General features: G+C 41.1%; 2 protein-coding genes across 3 annotated transcripts; both read left to right on the top strand.

Annotated features, from left to right (window-relative positions):
- Window positions 1–731: 731 nt before the first annotated feature.
- On the top strand, window positions 732–9,983 carry LOC132976096 (neurofilament heavy polypeptide-like). The gene is made up of 6 exons (XM_061041029.1): window positions 732–1,496; window positions 2,478–2,592; window positions 2,974–3,532; window positions 3,970–4,115; window positions 5,557–6,051; window positions 9,976–9,983. Exons 2-6 carry the CDS (start codon window positions 2,523–2,525, stop codon window positions 9,981–9,983), a joined length of 1,278 nt encoding a protein of 425 aa, XP_060897012.1. The 5' UTR covers window positions 732–1,496; window positions 2,478–2,522.
- asrgl1 (asparaginase and isoaspartyl peptidase 1) lies at window positions 8,907–16,072 on the top strand. 2 transcript variants are annotated; one of them, XM_061040775.1, is made up of 7 exons: window positions 8,907–8,996; window positions 9,976–10,171; window positions 10,704–10,846; window positions 12,339–12,493; window positions 13,643–13,764; window positions 14,734–14,844; window positions 14,997–16,072. In XM_061040775.1, exons 2-7 carry the CDS (start codon window positions 9,985–9,987, stop codon window positions 15,209–15,211), a joined length of 933 nt encoding a protein of 310 aa, XP_060896758.1. In that variant the 5' UTR covers window positions 8,907–8,996; window positions 9,976–9,984; the 3' UTR covers window positions 15,212–16,072. The 2 variants fall into 2 exon arrangements, with proteins under 2 accessions (XP_060896758.1, XP_060896759.1); XM_061040776.1 differs by having other exon boundaries at window positions 8,930–8,976.
- Window positions 16,073–16,915: the final 843 nt, after the last annotated feature.

Here is a 16,915-nt window from a genome sequence, read left to right as displayed (position 1 = left end):
TTGCTGGGAAAAAGAGAGAACAATTAAGTCCAGTTTTGGATGGATAGGGGATAGAGTGGCGAGAGATATGGGAGTGTATGACAAGAATATCAGTCCAGCTGTTTTATGGCCACCAGTTCCAATGTGGATGCTTGAGACAGCTGAAGTAGACTTGGAGTTACTAAAGAGAAAGGAAAGAAAAAGAAATGTTGATTTAGTTAGTGAATTCTATGAACACATAGAACAGAGATATTGAGATCATGTACAAGTATTCACAGATGGATCTAAAGACCCTATGACAAATGCAACAGGATCAGCTGCGTTTATCCCAAAATTCAATGTTGAAGAGAATGTCAGATCTCCTGAACGTTTACACAGTAGAGTTGTACGCCATTTTAGTTGCATTAGAATGTGTTGAGCAAATGAAAGGAAGGAAAGTGCTGATATGCAGTGATTCAGTCAGCGCTTTATACAGTATTCAATCAGGATCATCTCACAGTCGTCAAGATTTATTATATGAAATCATATTTACACATTCCCAGGTGGTTAAACAGGGGACAGATGTGGAGTTCCAGCACATTCAGGTATAGCAGGAAATGAAAAGGTGGACAGGTTGGTTAAGGAAGATGTAAAGAAAGAGAGGATTGATATTAACATCAAATTATTAAGTCAGAAGGGAAACGAGTCACATGGAGTAAAATTAAACAGGAATGGCAACAATATTGTAACAATCAGACAAAGGGAAGACATTTATACTCAATTCAGAGGGAAATAGATAAAGTCAAATACAGAGGGAGCAACAGAAGAGAGGAGGTCGTAATGTCCAGGTTAAGAATTGGTCACAGTCATTTAAATAGCACTCTACATATCATTGGAAAACATTCATCCGGTCTTTGTGAGATATGCAATCTAGCAGAAACAGTTGAACATGTAGTTATTAAATGTAGAAAGTATGTAGCACATAGACATAATATGATGTCAGAAATGGAGAGAGAGGGACTCGTAAGAAGAGATTTCAAAAGTATTTTGGAGTGTGGGGAGAGAGGGAGAGGCCGAAGATGCTTGTTTAAATATCTCTTGAGAACAGGTTTATTGAGGAGGATTTAGGAATGTGAGTAATAATTAAATCCAGCAGATGGCAGTAATGCAACTTTTTGGATGCCAGCTGCCAATAAAATCCAAAGAAGAAGAAGAAGAGTTGATAGGGGGGCAGGTGTGGCTCTCCATGCCTGTACAGTAACATGGCGGTCTGATGCAGGCGGAATGTGACTTTCAGCAACCCTTAAATCAGCGGGACCAGCGCGGGTGGTGTTTACATTTTGCAGCTCAATAAATAAAAACGCCTGGATATAGGGGTCGGGTGTGTCTATACAGCTCCGGTGACGGTCAACGGTGCCCATCCAGGAAGTAGCGGAGTTTGGGACTCGATCCCCGGTGGTCGGATTCTTACCTTCCTGTGCTCGGTGCGCGGCGTTTCAGCCTTCACCACCGAGCAGCAAGTCCCAAGCTCAGTCAGGGTGAGTTTTTAATGGTGATGGTGGTGATACCGGCGATTCCTGTCAGTTTCTGTCTGATTTTAAGAGTATTAAAGTTACTTATCGTTAGTGTAAAAAGGTCTCCCCTGCTACTTTTTTTTTTATTTTTCTTTAAAGATTTATTTTTGAGCTTTTTGTTCCTTTAATGGATAGATAGGACAGTGGCTAGAGTTGGAAATCAGGGAGAGAGAGAGAGAGAGAGAGAGAGTGGGGAGTGACATGCAGGAGGGAAGCCACAGGTGGGATGTGAACCCGGGCCGCCCGAGACGACAGCCTCCATATATGGGGCGCGCGCACTAACCACTGCTCCACCAGCGCCCCCTCCCTGCTACTTTAGCCAGTTAGCGTTAGCTAGCTGAAGATGCGAGTCCCTGGGAAACAAGCCGGTAACTAAAGTGTTTTAAGTACATACCTAAGCATGTGTGATGTTAAAAAGGTGCGCCGAAGTGATAAGTGGTTTAATAAAAGTAGGAGTGACGGGTCTCCGCCTGTCTATTACCAATGAACACCCTCCAATGCGGAAAAGAGCAGTAAAACAGTATATTATTATTATTAGTATATAAATATTGACTGAGATTTGGTCTGTCAGACTCAGAGACTCAGCCAATCGAATACATTTCGCTAACGTTTCCATGGTAATTAAAATCGAATTGATATCGGTATCACGCGGGGATCTGACATTCTACGTTTCCATGGTAATTGTTATAGTATTAAATCTATTCAGCAAGGTGTCAAACTACCTTAAAAACACCGGAGTCTTCTGTTTGTATGCTTCTTATTATACTTACCGGACGCTGAATGCTTGGTTGGTTGAGATGCTTTGTACCAGATTTAGCTCAAGCTAATTTCCATCTGTTGTCCCTTTACTCTTTTGGTATTCAATAAATCATGTTTTTAGATGAATACGTTTTACAAACACTCTTGTGTCACGTGTGTCTTTCTCTTTTTTGTTTGTATTTCTAGGCTGAAACAGAAAGCAAAGAGTCAGAAAAAAAACTTGCTCCACACATGAGGAGGCATCTGAGGGACGACTGCAGCACCAGCCCAGGGCCAATGGATCCCATTGACTCTGGACAAGGTTCATAACACCTCCTTTTATTTGATGTAGTCTTTTTTTATGTAGTCTCCCTTTTGACTGTGACACATTCACCTTTAGCACACCCAAATGAACCAACTGCTCATGTATTTACAGCAGGAGTGAGTTGTGGAGTCTTGCACAATAACGCTTTGACATGTGTGCTGTTGGTTATATTTGGTTATATGGTTATATTTTTACTTTGACTGTGTCTCTGAAAGTGGTTTCTGTTTGTAAGAATGCAGCCTGTAAGACTAACATTTGGTGAGTTATAGTAAAAGAATAAATAAAAAAATAGTCGTTATTTAATTAACCAAAGAGATTTCTGTATGTACTTTATATTATCCACCTGTGGAGCTATGTATGACATCACTCTCCTTTCAGGGCAAGAGAACCCGTCAGAGCAGAATTCTGATTTAACACCCAGCTCCAGAGGACGACAGCGCAAGAAAAATCCCAAATATCAGGATTATGAAACCGAAGACTCGTTGGATGAGAAGAAAACAACAGGCAGAAAAAGCTCAGGAGAAGGTGCAGCTTCTAAAAGGACTCTGGCAAAGAGGCGAAAAGCTGAGAATGACCCAGAACTGCCCGAAAATGACGTAGAAAATGAAGCCAATCACAAAACACCTCAAGAGCCGGATGAAATAACGGCAAAGGAAACGCCTAAAAAGGTTGTTAGAGCCAAGAAGACCCCGACAAAAAGGACTCCTGGTAGAAAAAAAAAAGATGAGACTCCGAACACTGATGTGGCGCTCCCACATTTGGAAGGTGGAGTGGCAGATTCGGCGCAGCAGGAGAACGGGATGCCGAAGCCGAAGAGAAAATATGTGAAGAAGCAGCGTGCGCAGGTAATCGCAGAACCACCGCCATGTGCAGCTCTGAGTGAACCCGAGGAGGAGATCCAGCCAGGGGGGCGGCGCAGGAGAGCTGCTGCTAAAGAGTGAGTCACATGACGTCTGTTTTCAAAATGTAACATTTTCTCAAAGGGCGATTCATTTATTCTGTATTCAGGATAAGGATGTAACGATACACTCAAGTCACAATACAATAAGTCTCTACTGAGTTGTGATGCTATTTTATCAAGATTGTCAAATTTTTAAAAATACCAGAGAGTGATTGATTGGTCAAACGACCCTTTGTCAAGCCCCGCCCCCCTTAGCTACTGTTACTAGGTTAGACAAAATCACTTGCCGTCCCATTTGAAACAGTTGAAAATGGCCCACGATTAGACGTTCTTTTACTTATATTTCTTGGATTAAATTATTTTCTAACTCAGCCTCGGTAAAAAGAATAACTTGTCCATATAGGTACTCAATTTTGAATTGTAGTGCAAAGTATCATCCCTGATTTAAAAAACACTGTGTTAAATCTCTCTAGGGCTTTGAAGTACCTCCACAATTTAGCTAAAGAAGCACTCGCTCATCCCGGAGATGAGACAGCGTCCCAGCCGGGAGCCGATAGCGATGTCGCCAGCACAGAACCAGACCCCAAAGAGAAGGGGAAACGTCTCAAAGGAAGTAAAGGTACATCTTTCCCCACTGTCAGTTAACACCACCATGTAGGAGTTTCATAAAAGGAAACAAAGACGACCAACTCGTGTTCTCAAAAAGCACATATACATATAGAATGGAGAAATTGCTTATTTTTTATTTAGCCTTGAATGTATAAGTACGACGGAGGATTAGGGCCACGTTCATTTTTTTTTTTTTATTTCAAGATTAATGTCGTAAATTTAGGAGATTCAATTCGTAAATTTACGAGTTTAATCTCGAAATTTAAAAAATAATAATTTTTTAACATGGCCCTCCGTCGTATATAAACACCTAGTATGTTTGTAATATATCACATGTACACTACAGATATTTTTATTTCTGTAGCTTTATGGCTTTATGTTGAAAATTAGAAGCTCAGGGGGCTCGGCTTCAGGCATCCAGGCGAGAGCACACAGACGAGAGAGCGCCAGGATGCAGACATACAGTCTTGGGAACTAGCGACGTAGTTTCACCCCCTCTAACCGAAGCAAACACTTTTATTTACACAACCTCTTCTGCTGGTTTCATTTACTTTGACTTTTTTTTTAACAAGTTCCTTTTTTCCATGGTTAAGTTAATACAATATCTTCTACAAGTTCCTTATTTTCTTTCAAAATAAAGGTAGGTAAGTAAATTAACCTAAGCTTAAGACAAAATTATAAAATAAAAGCATTAAAACTTTTTAAAATGCAAAATAAGTGAATTCCAAACATGATTAAAATGTTATCAATTCCAATCAACTATTGATTTTCAGCCATTAAAAATGAAATCATTTGACAGCCCTTGTTAAAGGTTCTATATGTAAATTTTTACATGTATAAATCGTTTATCGCCCATTAATAAGCAAACGTTTAACTGATGTGAAACAGTAGATGTTCACTGTCTATCTGTGTTGCATGTATACATTTTTTAGCCGGGTCGTATTTTCCGCGAAAGCTCCAGGAAGTGACATTTTATGCTCGTTCTCAACATCCTCCTCACTCCGCTCCGCTTACAGAGATCAACAGTACAAACTCATCACACACTCCCGGTCTTCACCTCCACAGCCAGAGGTCGTCTTCCACACACTTCTATCCACCCTAGGAGGTCTCAAAGACGGACAAACTCATCACACACTCCTGCTCTCAGCCAGTGCCTGCAGAGACTGAATACAGACACACAGACTCCTTCACAGACTTTCACATGTGTATGACCACTTACCTCCTCTGTAAACATTATGCCGCTAAATATCCAGTGTTTCGCGGCCGATGATGATGCTCCTTTGTGTACGTACGAGCGCGCGAGGGAGAGCGAGCAACAGGTTACTGGTGCAGTTCACCTAACGGCCTGCGGTATCGCTACAAACGCAGTATTTTTGAAAGTTACATATAGCCCCTTTAATATTCAAAAAGCAGTCTGAGTACTGTTAATGTTTGTTTACTGTGTCCTGCAGATGTCCAGCAGCTGTTGGTGAGTAAAGAAGAACTTCCACCTGAGCAGCAGGAGTGGAGCCACATTCTGGACCAGGAGGACACTAAGCCCCAACACATTAAAGAAGAACATGAGGAACTGTGGAGCAGTCAGGAGGAAGAACAGCTTCAAGGACTGGAGGAGGCTGATACCACCAAGTTCCCCTTCACGCCTGTCTCTGTGAAGAGTGAAGATGATGAAGAGAAACCTCAGTCCTCACAGCTTCATCAGAGACAAACTGAACAGATGGAAACAGGAGTTGATGGAGAGGACTGTGGAGGAGCAGATCCAGAGAGACGTTTACAACCAGAGACTGAGGTCGAGACTGAAGACTCTTATGAAGCTGAGACTGATGACAGTGATGATTGGCAAGAGACAGGAGAACATCTGTCAGAATTAAACTTGAAAAATAAGAAACTAAAGACTGGTAAGAGACCACACGAAGCAAACACTTTTATTTACACAACCTCTTCTGCTGGTTTCATTTACTTTGACTTTTTTTTTTTAACAAGTTCCTTTTTTCCATGGTTAAGTTAATACTTTCTTTCAAAATAAAGGTAGGTTTGTATCCAAAAAGGAAGTAAATTAACCTAAGCTTAAGACAAAATTATAAAATAAAAGCATTAAAACTTTTTAAAATGCAAAATAAGTGAATTCCAAACATGATTAAAATGTTATCAATTCCAATCAACTATTGATTTTCAGCCATTAAAAATGAAATCATTTGACAGCCCTTGTTAAAGGTTCTATATGTAAATTTTTACATGTATAAATCGTTTATCGCCCATTAATAAGCAAACGGTTAACTGATGTGAAACAGTAGATGTTCACTGTCTATCTGTGTTGCATGTATACATTTTTTAGCCGGGTCGTATTTTCCGCGAAAGCTCCAGGAAGTGACATTTTATGCTCGTTCTCAACATCCTCCTCACTCCGCTCCGCTTACAGAGATCAACAGTACAAACTCATCACACACTCCCGGTCTTCACCTCCACAGCCAGAGGTCGTCTTCCACACACTTCTATCCACCCTAGGAGGTCTCAAAGACGGACAAACTCATCACACACTCCTGCTCTCAGCCAGTGCCTGCAGAGACTGAATACAGACACACAGACTCCTTCACAGACTTTCACATGTGTATGACCACTTACCTCCTCTGTAAACATTATGCCGCTAAATATCCAGTGTTTCACAGCCGATGATGATGCTCCTTTGTGTACGTACGAGCGCGCGAGGGAGAGCGAGCAACAGGTTACTGGTGCAGTTCACCTAACGGCCTGCGGTATCGCTACAAACGCAGTATTTTTGAAAGTTACATATAGCCCCTTTAATATTCAAAAAGCAGTCTGAGTACTGTTAATGTTTGTTTACTGTGTCCTGCAGATGTCCAGCAGCTGTTGGTGAGTAAAGAAGAACTTCCACCTGAGCAGCAGGAGTGGAGCCACATTCTGGACCAGGAGGACACTAAGCCCCAACACATTAAAGAAGAACATGAGGAACTGTGGATCAGTCAGGAGGAAGAACAGCTTCAAGGACTGGAGGTGGCTGATACCACCAAGTTCCCTTTCACTCCTGTCTCTGTGAAGAGTGAAGATGATGAAGAGAAACCTCAGTCCTCACAGCTTCATCAGAGACAAACTGAACAGATGGAAACAGGAGTTGATGGAGAGGACTGTGGAGGAGCAGAACCAGAGAGAGACTCAGATCCAGAGAGACGTTTACAACCAGAGACTGAGGTCGAGACTGAAGACTCTTATGAACCTGAGACTGATGACAGTGATGATTGGCAAGAGACAGGAGAACATCTGTCAGAATTAAACTTGAAAAATAAGAAACTAAAGACTTGTAAGAGACCACACAGTTGCTCGGAGTGTGGTAAAAGATTTAACCGAAAAGGGAATCTGACCACACACATGGTAGTTCATAAAGGAGAGAAACCCTTCAGCTGCTCTGTTTGCTGTAAAAGCTTTACCCAAAGACAAAGTCTGACGTATCACATGTTAATTCATACAGGAGAGAAAGCCTTCAGCTGCTCTGTTTGCAGTAAAAGCTTTACCCAAAGACAACAGCTGACCACACACATGTTAGTTCATACAGGAGAGAAAGATTTCAGCTGCTCTGTTTGCAGTAAAAGCTTTAACCAAAGAGCAAGTCTGACCACACACATGTTAGTTCATACAGGAGAGAGACCCTTCAGCTGTTCTGTTTGCAGTAAAAGCTTTACCCAAAGAGGAAGTCTGACCACACACATGTTAGTTCATACAGGAGAGAAACCCTTCAGCTGCTCTGTTTGCAGTAAAAGCTTTACCCAAAGACAACATCTGACCACACACATGTTAGTTCATACAGGAGAGAAACCCTTCAGCTGCTCTGAGTGTGGTAAAAGGTTTAGTTCTAAGGGACATCTGACCAAACACATGATGATTCACACAGGAGAGAAATGCTAATCCTGTGCAATGGTAAAAGTGATCCAAAGGATTCCAAGTTAACAACATCACTAATGTGTTTTCATAAGTATGTATTGACTAACAGATGTATAACTGTTGTTATAAAGGGATATAAGACAATTCTATTCACAGGAATCTGTCTGTACTTTTTTGACTTTTGTGATGTTTTGTTGCTGACATATGAACCAGTAAGTTGGGATCAGCTATGACCTTTGAATTTAAAGTGTTTATATGAAACAGTTGCAGTGTAAGGATTCTTCTTCTCTCCTGATATCTTCTCTTCTTTCTGTCACTCTGTTTCCTTGGAGGTCTCTGTGTTGGGTAGCACAAGTTCTTCAGACAGCTCATGTGTAACCTTGTAATAAATAAACTGATGTAGAGTGAAAAAGATTTTCATCTACTTGTGTTATTTTGTGTTGACTGTCTAAAGTCGACACAAAAGTGGAGTGGAGGATGGATGACTTGTGTAAAAAGTCTCATGTCATGCCTTTCCCACGGACTCAGACACAGGCAATGAAAATTACAATATAGCAACATTGTCTCTGATGGTCTTGTTTGCTTTTATTGGTCTTAAAGAATCGCCACTTTGAATTTCTATCTGTTTTAAATCTAGTTTAAAAACTCCTCAGGGGTTGAAAGATGTGTGGGGGACAGCGCTGAAAAAGTACGTATAATGACAGATTTCGCACATACAGCAAATTTTCCTACAAAAGGCAAGAAATGGTGACACAGTAACAGCACAAAATATAGTTTTCCACAGAGGGATAGCCTTTTTCATTGTTCAAAGAACACTAAACCAGACATGGCAGGGTAGAGAAGAATAACACAACCAGAGGGTGGCGCTGAAGCAACATTATGGATTAGATCTGACATAGACCCCAAAGAGAGGAAGAGAAGAAGAAGAAGAAGAAGAAGAAGAAGAAGAAGCTTGAAGCAGGAGAAGAAACACTATTCAAGTCCGTCAAGCCAGCAGCAGGTACATGTAGAATTTCTTGAATGAATGAAAAGAATGGATAAAGAAATAACAGAGCATGTTATTTGTTGTTGTATTCTCTACGTATGTTACGTCTGTTTCACTCTGATAGTCTGCAGTGATAGTCTGTTTACTCACTCTACGCCAAGAAAAACGTCGCAATGCTTGTTTACAACGGCGTGGGCTCTCAATTGACTTCAGTCTTTTTTGCATGTCTCAAGACTGTCTCCACATAATCCGTAATAATTATGCAATTCTGTTGTAACACCGAACCTACCTTACAGTTTTTTGGCCAATTTTAAATAATAATTTACGTTGTTAACACCTCTTTATTACTGTAGTCTATGACACACCTTCGGTAATTTTGTAAAGATAGCCAGGCGGAATTTCATTAAGAAATGTTGTAAATAAATGGTAAATTATGAGTTTTTATTTGAATGTATTAGTCGTACGTCTGAAGTTGATACAGCGATTTGTTTGAGAACAAGGTGTTGGTTGTGTTGGTAGAAATGGTGCGTTCAAGGGCCCCTCAGATTTAACGGATTTCCGATTGAATAAGTTCTGCGATCGATATGTCCTTGTTTACTTTGTTTATTATTGTGGTAATGTCATCACGGACTGCTGCCCCAAACATCAAAGTATTGCTGTATCCGGCTCCCCTCCTTGTTATCAGACATAGGTCATCGTATAGCCTAAAGCATACACTAGTTTTACATTCCAACATTAATTAATATGTGAATGTATTATAACGTCTAAATAAAGTAATGTCCCCATGTTTCTGTTTAATCTCTCCAAGTAGTTTTTACTGTATGACTTCACGTCAACACTCGGGAACTTTCTCCTTTTTGTCCGACTGCACGTCAATGTAGAAAGAGACTTAGGGCGTTTTGGATTGCCAATGCAAAGACAACGTTATCCCCTTTAAAAAAAGAATGTGGCTTCATCCTGTATGACATTTTAACTGTGCTCCTTCACCTCTCAGGTGATTGACATGTTGCCAGTTGTGGTGGTCCATGGAGGGGCGGGTCATATCCCAAAGGAGCGGGCACAAAACTCCACATCAGGGGTGTCTGCAGCAGCCCGAGCCGGGTACATTGTTCTCAAGGGAGGGGGCAGCAGCATGGACGCTGTGGTGGAGGCTGTGACCCAGCTGGAGAATAACCCCTCCTTCAACGCAGGTAATACAAAAACACACACACACACACTATTATACACGTTTGTTTTCACACATGCACTCCTGAAAATATCTAGATCATTTCAGGAAGACTGCTCCTGAAATTCTCCTGACCTGGATGAAAAAATACTAAGGGTCTGGCAGGAGAAACACCGGGTAGAGTCGGAGTGAAAATGTCGGCTGATGGCGTTCACACATGCAGCTCCTCCTGGAAATATCAGGAGTTTTTCTGCAAGTGTGAAAGCCCTATTGTTCTTGTTTTTCCATCTTGACTTTTGTTGAACATTTAGTACTACTCTATCACTGAGCCACATTTATCCAAGAACACTTTGACAATAGTGAGTTGCATTACTTTACTATGAAATAAAGCATAACTCATAACATATACAGGGATTTTTCACAACATCTTTAATTGCTGAATCATTTTACAATAATTGTCACAGATCATTTTCTTTCAAGATGTTATACAGAGAGACATTCTTTGTCCCATGATGCCGGACTCTATCAAATGATTTCTCTCTTCATATTTATTTCAGGCTGTGGGTCGGTGCTGAACGTGAAGGGAGAGGTGGAGATGGATGCTTTTGTGATGGACGGGAAAACGCTGGCAACTGGTGCAGTGTCGGCTGTACGCGACATAGCCAACCCAACCCAGCTAGCGAGACTGGTTATGGACAAGGTTTGACGCTTTTAACATCAATCGATCAATCTTTATTTGTATAACACCAATTCAAAACAAGACACTTTACAAAAAGACAGACACTGAACTCTGTATTATATTATTTACAAACACTCAACATTAATCCACTATGAGCAAATCACTTAACATTTAGCAAAGACAATTCGTTTTGACATATGCACTCCTGAAAATCTTTAAAGAACTTCAGGAGGACTGCTCCTGAAATCCTCCTGATCTTGTTGTCCACACTTTCAGCTCACAGCCGGATACTATCCTTGTACAGAAGTGGGGTTTCCTGAGGCAAGGAACAAAGCAACACAGTCCGCTATACAAGGCTATTATATCAATGCTGTGTGTAGTTCTACAGGATCACAATATAAAAAAATAAAAAAAAGAATAGTGGAGAAGAAAAACTGGAGAACAGAAAACAAACATGATGCGGCAGTTTGATTTTGTGTCTCTGTAGTCGTGCATTCTCCTCCTGATAATATCCTGCTGCCTTCTCGCATCTGCTCACTCGGACTTTATCTGGAAAATAAACGAGGGGGCTGGCAGGAGAAACTCCGGCCTGTTTGTGTTCATGAACTTACTAAAGCTCATGTTTTTACCATACTGTATGTGCAACAACAAATCTATAAGTATACAGTAAGGTGTAGACAGTAGGCTTAACAGCAGAGTTTTAGTTTTTACTAGCAATGCCCCATCAACCCCCCCCCCCTTTGTAATCTTGCTTGTTTTTATGGAGATTAAACCAATTTAACTCATAAGCGAAAACCTTCATCAAATTCAAAAACTCGATTTACTCAAGGTTCCTGCACTGTACAGGAGCAGCTGCACAGTTTAAGCACAGAACAGTATTCAGCAGAGATAAAGGAGAGTGTTTTCTCCTTCAACAATCCAGTTAAGGATCAATTAAAGTGTAGGTTCAGTTTTTATTTCAAGCATCATTTAAGTGTTTGTCCCGGCAGATAGCCGATGGAAACCGGTAGAAACGTCAAAGTTGTCGTGTTTGCATTACTGTTATGTTGTCAACTCAGGATGTTAAAGATGCAATATGTTACTCTGACATCTAGTGATTAAAATGGGTACTGCAGTCCAAAGTCAAAAACATCGAAGAGAGCTGTCCCGGGGTTTGTTCCTAGTTTTCTGATCAGGAAGGTTTAAAATGTGGCATCCCTCTTTGACAGTACACTGTCATCAATTTTTCATAAACTTTTTCTTCCAAAACATTTTGGTTTAACCCCGACAATCTCCTTATGTAACGTATATATAACAATACTGGACCCCGAAATATGGTCAGTTATACAGGGACAACAGGAGTTAAGAAAAGTAACAAATAATAATAAGGGGTATAAAGTAGAGTGTGTAAACATTACATTTTGTTATAACAGCCAAACTAGCATGCATTCATTTCTAAAAGTATAGTAGTATAGTTTACCATCACAGTGCAGAGATTCATTTTTTCAATGTCCTACTGTGATCTGGGTTTCAGACGAGTCATGCATGTCTCACTGCAGAGGGTGCCAAACAGTTCGCCCGCTCCATGGGCGTCCCTGAGGTGCCTATGGAGTCCCTCATCACCGAGTACTCCCGCATGCGCTGGAGGAAGAACCTGGCACCTGATGCCAACCCTGTGGAGTGCCAAATGTGAGACCTCCTTTTAAATTCATAAGAAAGAAAAAAAAGGTGTGATCCATTAAGAAGTGACTCATAAGTCTTATCCCAGAGCCTCTTATTGAAGCCCAGTAAAGATTTTAAAGACTTTCTGGAACATGCTGAGCACAAGAATCAACCATAGCAGGGGTTATGCAGCAGTAGTTACTGGAGAGGGTTGTATGGATGTTTGCACAGGTTTCTATGCTCTGACTCTGGGTCATCGTTGGAATTCATGATTACTGCTGTGAGTCCCAGCTGACTGCAGCTGCGCCTTTCCTAAAGGAACAAGCTCTTTGCTGGAGTGTTCCTTAAAGAGTGATTCTGTTGAGTTTGGACATGTTTTAAGGGAATTAATTAGTTATAGGTGCAAAAAGTTTAGATATATCTTCAGATGATCACGTTGAGCAGCCTTAAAACAAGCTGTAATGTTACTGTAAGTGAAACCCATTTTTTAAAGTGTAAATGGACTTGTGCTCGTATAGCACTTTTCTAGTCTTCTGACTACTCAAAGCGTTTTTACACCGCATGTCACACCTACACATTCACACCCATTCACACACTGATAGAGGCTGCTATCTAAATCATTCATATGCCACCGACGAAGCAGCGGGAGCAACTTGGGGTTAAGTGTCTTGCCCAAGTACATGTCTGCTTACATTTTTTTTAATGTTGTTGCTACTGACAGGATCACAGTAAATGGTAGATGTACTTGGACAGTGCTTTTCACATGCAGTGGTTCTCAAATGGTGGGTTGGGACCCAAAGTGGGTCGTGAATGTATGCCATGAGAATAAATTGTATGAAAAAGTCAATGAAATGCTTTAAAAACATGTTTATTATTTTTACCCTTGTGACATGTTTTGCACCCTCTGCCGTTTGAACTGCAACATTTTTTCAGTAAATAAATCTGATTGGTTGAAAAATATCCTAAATTTGTTTTACTGTAGGTTGTGGGTCTTGAGGATAGACCAGTTGAGAACCAGCGTTCTAGACCACTCAAAGCTGCTTTTACACTTCCTGTCACACCACATTCACACAGTGATGACAGAGGCTGCTACGCAAAGTGTCCGTCAGTATTAACAAATCCCATCCATACACATTTCACATGTTTTTTCTGTTTCTGTTTTTTTTCAACGTGTAGGGGGAAGATGGGCACAGTCGGGGCCGTGGCAGTGGATAGTGAGGGAGTTGTAGCCTGTGCGACCTCCACTGGTGGGATGCTGAACAAGATGGAGGGTCGGGTGGGGGACACACCCTGCATAGGTCAGTCCTCAAACATACAGCGTGGAATGATATGCCTCATCATAAAGGTATTTGTTGAAGAAAGACATACTAAAGACACTTAACCTGAAAAAGGTTGACTCATTGTTCTTTGTTTTTAACAGTCCTCCAGTCCTTTGAGCATGATGCCTAAAAGTCCATTTACCATGTACTCACTAATTCCTGCTCATTGTGTCAGAGTCACAGTTCGAGTGGCTCATTCTAATAACCCTAATGTTGCCTGAGTAATGTTTCAGCGTCCGGAGTGTTGTTTAAAATAATAAGTGTACATTTGGTGTGGCACTAGCTGAATCATCTCAGGGTTGATTCACTCTAAAGGTTTAGTGAAGTGAGTGGAGTTTGGACTCTAATCCGTCACTATCAGTCAATGAATGACTCGGCTGTCATGAGTGGATACCGCCTCAGACGTCTGACGTTAACAGAAAGGCCACAAGATAAAAAGTACAAAACGATTCTGATCATTTCGAGAAAAAAATACTGCTGTAGCAACATACTTAAGTAGAAGAACTAGCCCATCAATGCAGTTTTACACTTGTCTGATTTCCATCAGTTCTTAAGTATATTTACATTTCTTCACCCTGAAGTCTCACGTGGAGAGCTTTAGTTTATGGATCTGGACTCCGCTCAGATCTTACGCTCGTTCTCTTAAATCTTTCACTTACAGGGTTAATCTTTTTTTTTTCCAGCAGTCATGTCTTGAGATCTTAGGAAAGCCATTCGAGCAGGAAAAGTCCACGTGTGTCAGGTTTCTGAAGTGTTTTATAATGTTATGACTTAAACCTCAAGGAGCTGGGATCCTTCAATGTTTTTAAATCTGAAGTGAAAGACCTGGTTGCAGATTCCAAGGATGATGATGCATTTAGCTCGATTGCCTCAACTACTGACTCCCAGATTTGACGTGCACCGACCCACATGTGTGCGTGTGTGTGTATTTGTTGTTGTGTGTATCAGGTTGTGGAGGTTATGCTGACAACAACTCAGGAGCAGTGTCCACTACAGGCCACGGAGAAGCTATCATGAAAGTTGTTTTAGCCAGACTCATCCTGTTCTACATGGAGCAAGGTAACACACACACACACACACACACACACACACACACACACACTCTCTCTCTCTCTCTCTCAGCATGTAGATGTTCATAATAAACATCAGAGATGAATGCAGAGGTTAACTGGAGTTGTTCAGTTAGCGTTCCTCTCTCCTCTGTTCTTTAGGTCAGTCAGCAGAGGCAGCCAGTGACTCTGCCCTGGTCTATATGAAGTCCAGAGTGGATGGTCTTGGTGGTGTGGTGACGGTGGACCCTCAGGGTAACTGGGCCGCTCGTTTCTCCAGCCGGCAGATGGCGTGGGCTGCAGCCCAGAAAGACACGCTGCACTACGGCCTGTACACTGGAGAGCACTTCACACAGAGCATTGACGAGCCACACTGACACTTCACACAGTTTTCAGACTTTTTCATTTGCACTAATAGGAGAAATCTACCGAAATCAGAAAATGAATACTTCTTATTTGATTAGTTGTATTGTGGATGGACAGCTGTTGATTAAATGTACAGTCAGGTACCAGGAGAGGAGCCGTGCACAGACAGTCGAACACACAATCTGTTTCATTGATTGTGTGATAGAAACATACTAAAAAGCCCAACTGATTGGTTCTACTACTTGAAATTATCTTCAGTGAGTTAAGGCACTGAAAGCACTGTAGAGACCCCTTACGCACACATTGCTGCAGCAGCAGGATTCCTGAGGAGCCGACCTCTGACACCCTCAGAGTCAGGTTGACCTTTCCCACTCAGGCTTTCATGGACTCAGAAGGCAGACGTCCAATAACAAACAATGTTCAGGTAATCTGACACCACAGTGATTGAAAAATCAACATCAAACTCCCTTTGTTTTTGGCCCCAGTTAAGAACTGTCACAAAATGACAGTAAATTTAAGCCTTTGCATTTTCTAAACACAGCCATGATCTTCAAACCAACCTCAGTTTAAATACTAATTTTCTATTTTCGGTCACCCTTGTGAAAGAGATAGTAAATCTCTTTCAAAATGGTGACCTGGCCACGAGGGCAGCAGCACGTCATAATAATAATAATAACATACCTTCATATTATCTCACAGGATCTTACTGTAATATTATCTTAGTACTGTAAAATGAAACATCTCCATCAATGCAAAGTTGGAACCAGAGCCAGTTAATGTGAAATAATGCTGATGATCAAGTTCTGATTGAAATGCTGAAATGATCTTTTTGTGAAACATTGATTCTTAACTATAAAAGTCTTAATCTCTGACCACTGTGAGTTTCATTTTTCATACACCCACAGGTTCTGTTTGAAGAGGTGCATTTCGTGTTAGACCCTTACTAATGTTATACCCTTTCAGAACCACCAGAGGGCGCTGTTTCAATACTAATCAGCAAAGAAACACCACACACACACACATACAAGTGTACACACAAGCACTCTCTTCCTGGTTTTGTTTCTGTTCTTTTTGCTCAAAACCCTAAAAACTCTTGATCCAAACTCAATTGAAGCTTGATCCAAAGGCTGCTTGACTTAAAGTTGAAAGGCCTTCAAGACGTTTCAGTTCAACCAAGTCCAGTTGCCTTTGAATCAAGCTTCCAAAACCTACACAGACGTCTAGTTCCAAATGTATCTTGGATGGGAATATAAAAACAAATCTCTCATCAGTTCAGTGGCAGGCGCATGGACATATCTGGTTGTTCTTTGGTCTGAGTTTTCACCAGTTTTTACGCCATTTGAGTCCAAACACAACCGTCCCAAGTGACCTCTGCACTGTAATTGGACACGTGCGATCAAATTCACCTTTGCTGTGCAGTATTATTAATAAACTGCCGTGCTGCTGAGGAAGAGAATAGCTTCTATTTTTACATTCTCTTCAAACCCGAGCTCACAGCAGTGACTTCCTTTACTATTTACAGAGACTTTAGATTGCTCTTCTTGCAGCATCTCCTGCTGTTGTTCATTGCGGAAACCTCTAAAAACAGGAAGGATAGACTCTCAGCTTAAAATGTTATTTTTTTCCTGCATGAATAACGTTTTTCTAGTCAGTTCCTTCAGATTCAGGAGGATTTTTGATGCTTAAATGTGCTTGTTTCAGTATCTTATTTCCTG

Source organism: Labrus mixtus, chromosome 6, assembly GCF_963584025.1.
Source record: "Labrus mixtus chromosome 6, fLabMix1.1, whole genome shotgun sequence".
In the NCBI taxonomy this organism is placed as follows: Eukaryota; Metazoa; Chordata; class Actinopteri; order Labriformes; family Labridae; genus Labrus; species Labrus mixtus.
This window is presented reverse-complemented; position numbering and strand designations above follow the sequence as displayed.

Bases quoted from the DNA above. Each gene is read 5' to 3' on its own strand.
- LOC132976096 (XM_061041029.1), top strand. From the start codon at position 2,523: ATGAGGAGGCATCTGAGGGACGACTGCAGCACCAGCCCAGGGCCAATG. The intron at 3,533-3,969 runs GTGAGTCACATG...AAATCTCTCTAG, and splicing joins AGGAGAGCTGCTGCTAAAGA to GGCTTTGAAGTACCTCCACA. The intron at 4,116-5,556 runs GTACATCTTTCC...TGTGTCCTGCAG, and splicing joins ACGTCTCAAAGGAAGTAAAG to ATGTCCAGCAGCTGTTGGTG.
- asrgl1 (XM_061040775.1), top strand. From the start codon at position 9,985: ATGTTGCCAGTTGTGGTGGTCCATGGAGGGGCGGGTCATATCCCAAAG. The intron at 13,765-14,733 runs GTCAGTCCTCAA...TGTGTGTATCAG, and splicing joins GGGGGACACACCCTGCATAG to GTTGTGGAGGTTATGCTGAC. The intron at 14,845-14,996 runs GTAACACACACA...TCTGTTCTTTAG, and splicing joins CCTGTTCTACATGGAGCAAG to GTCAGTCAGCAGAGGCAGCC.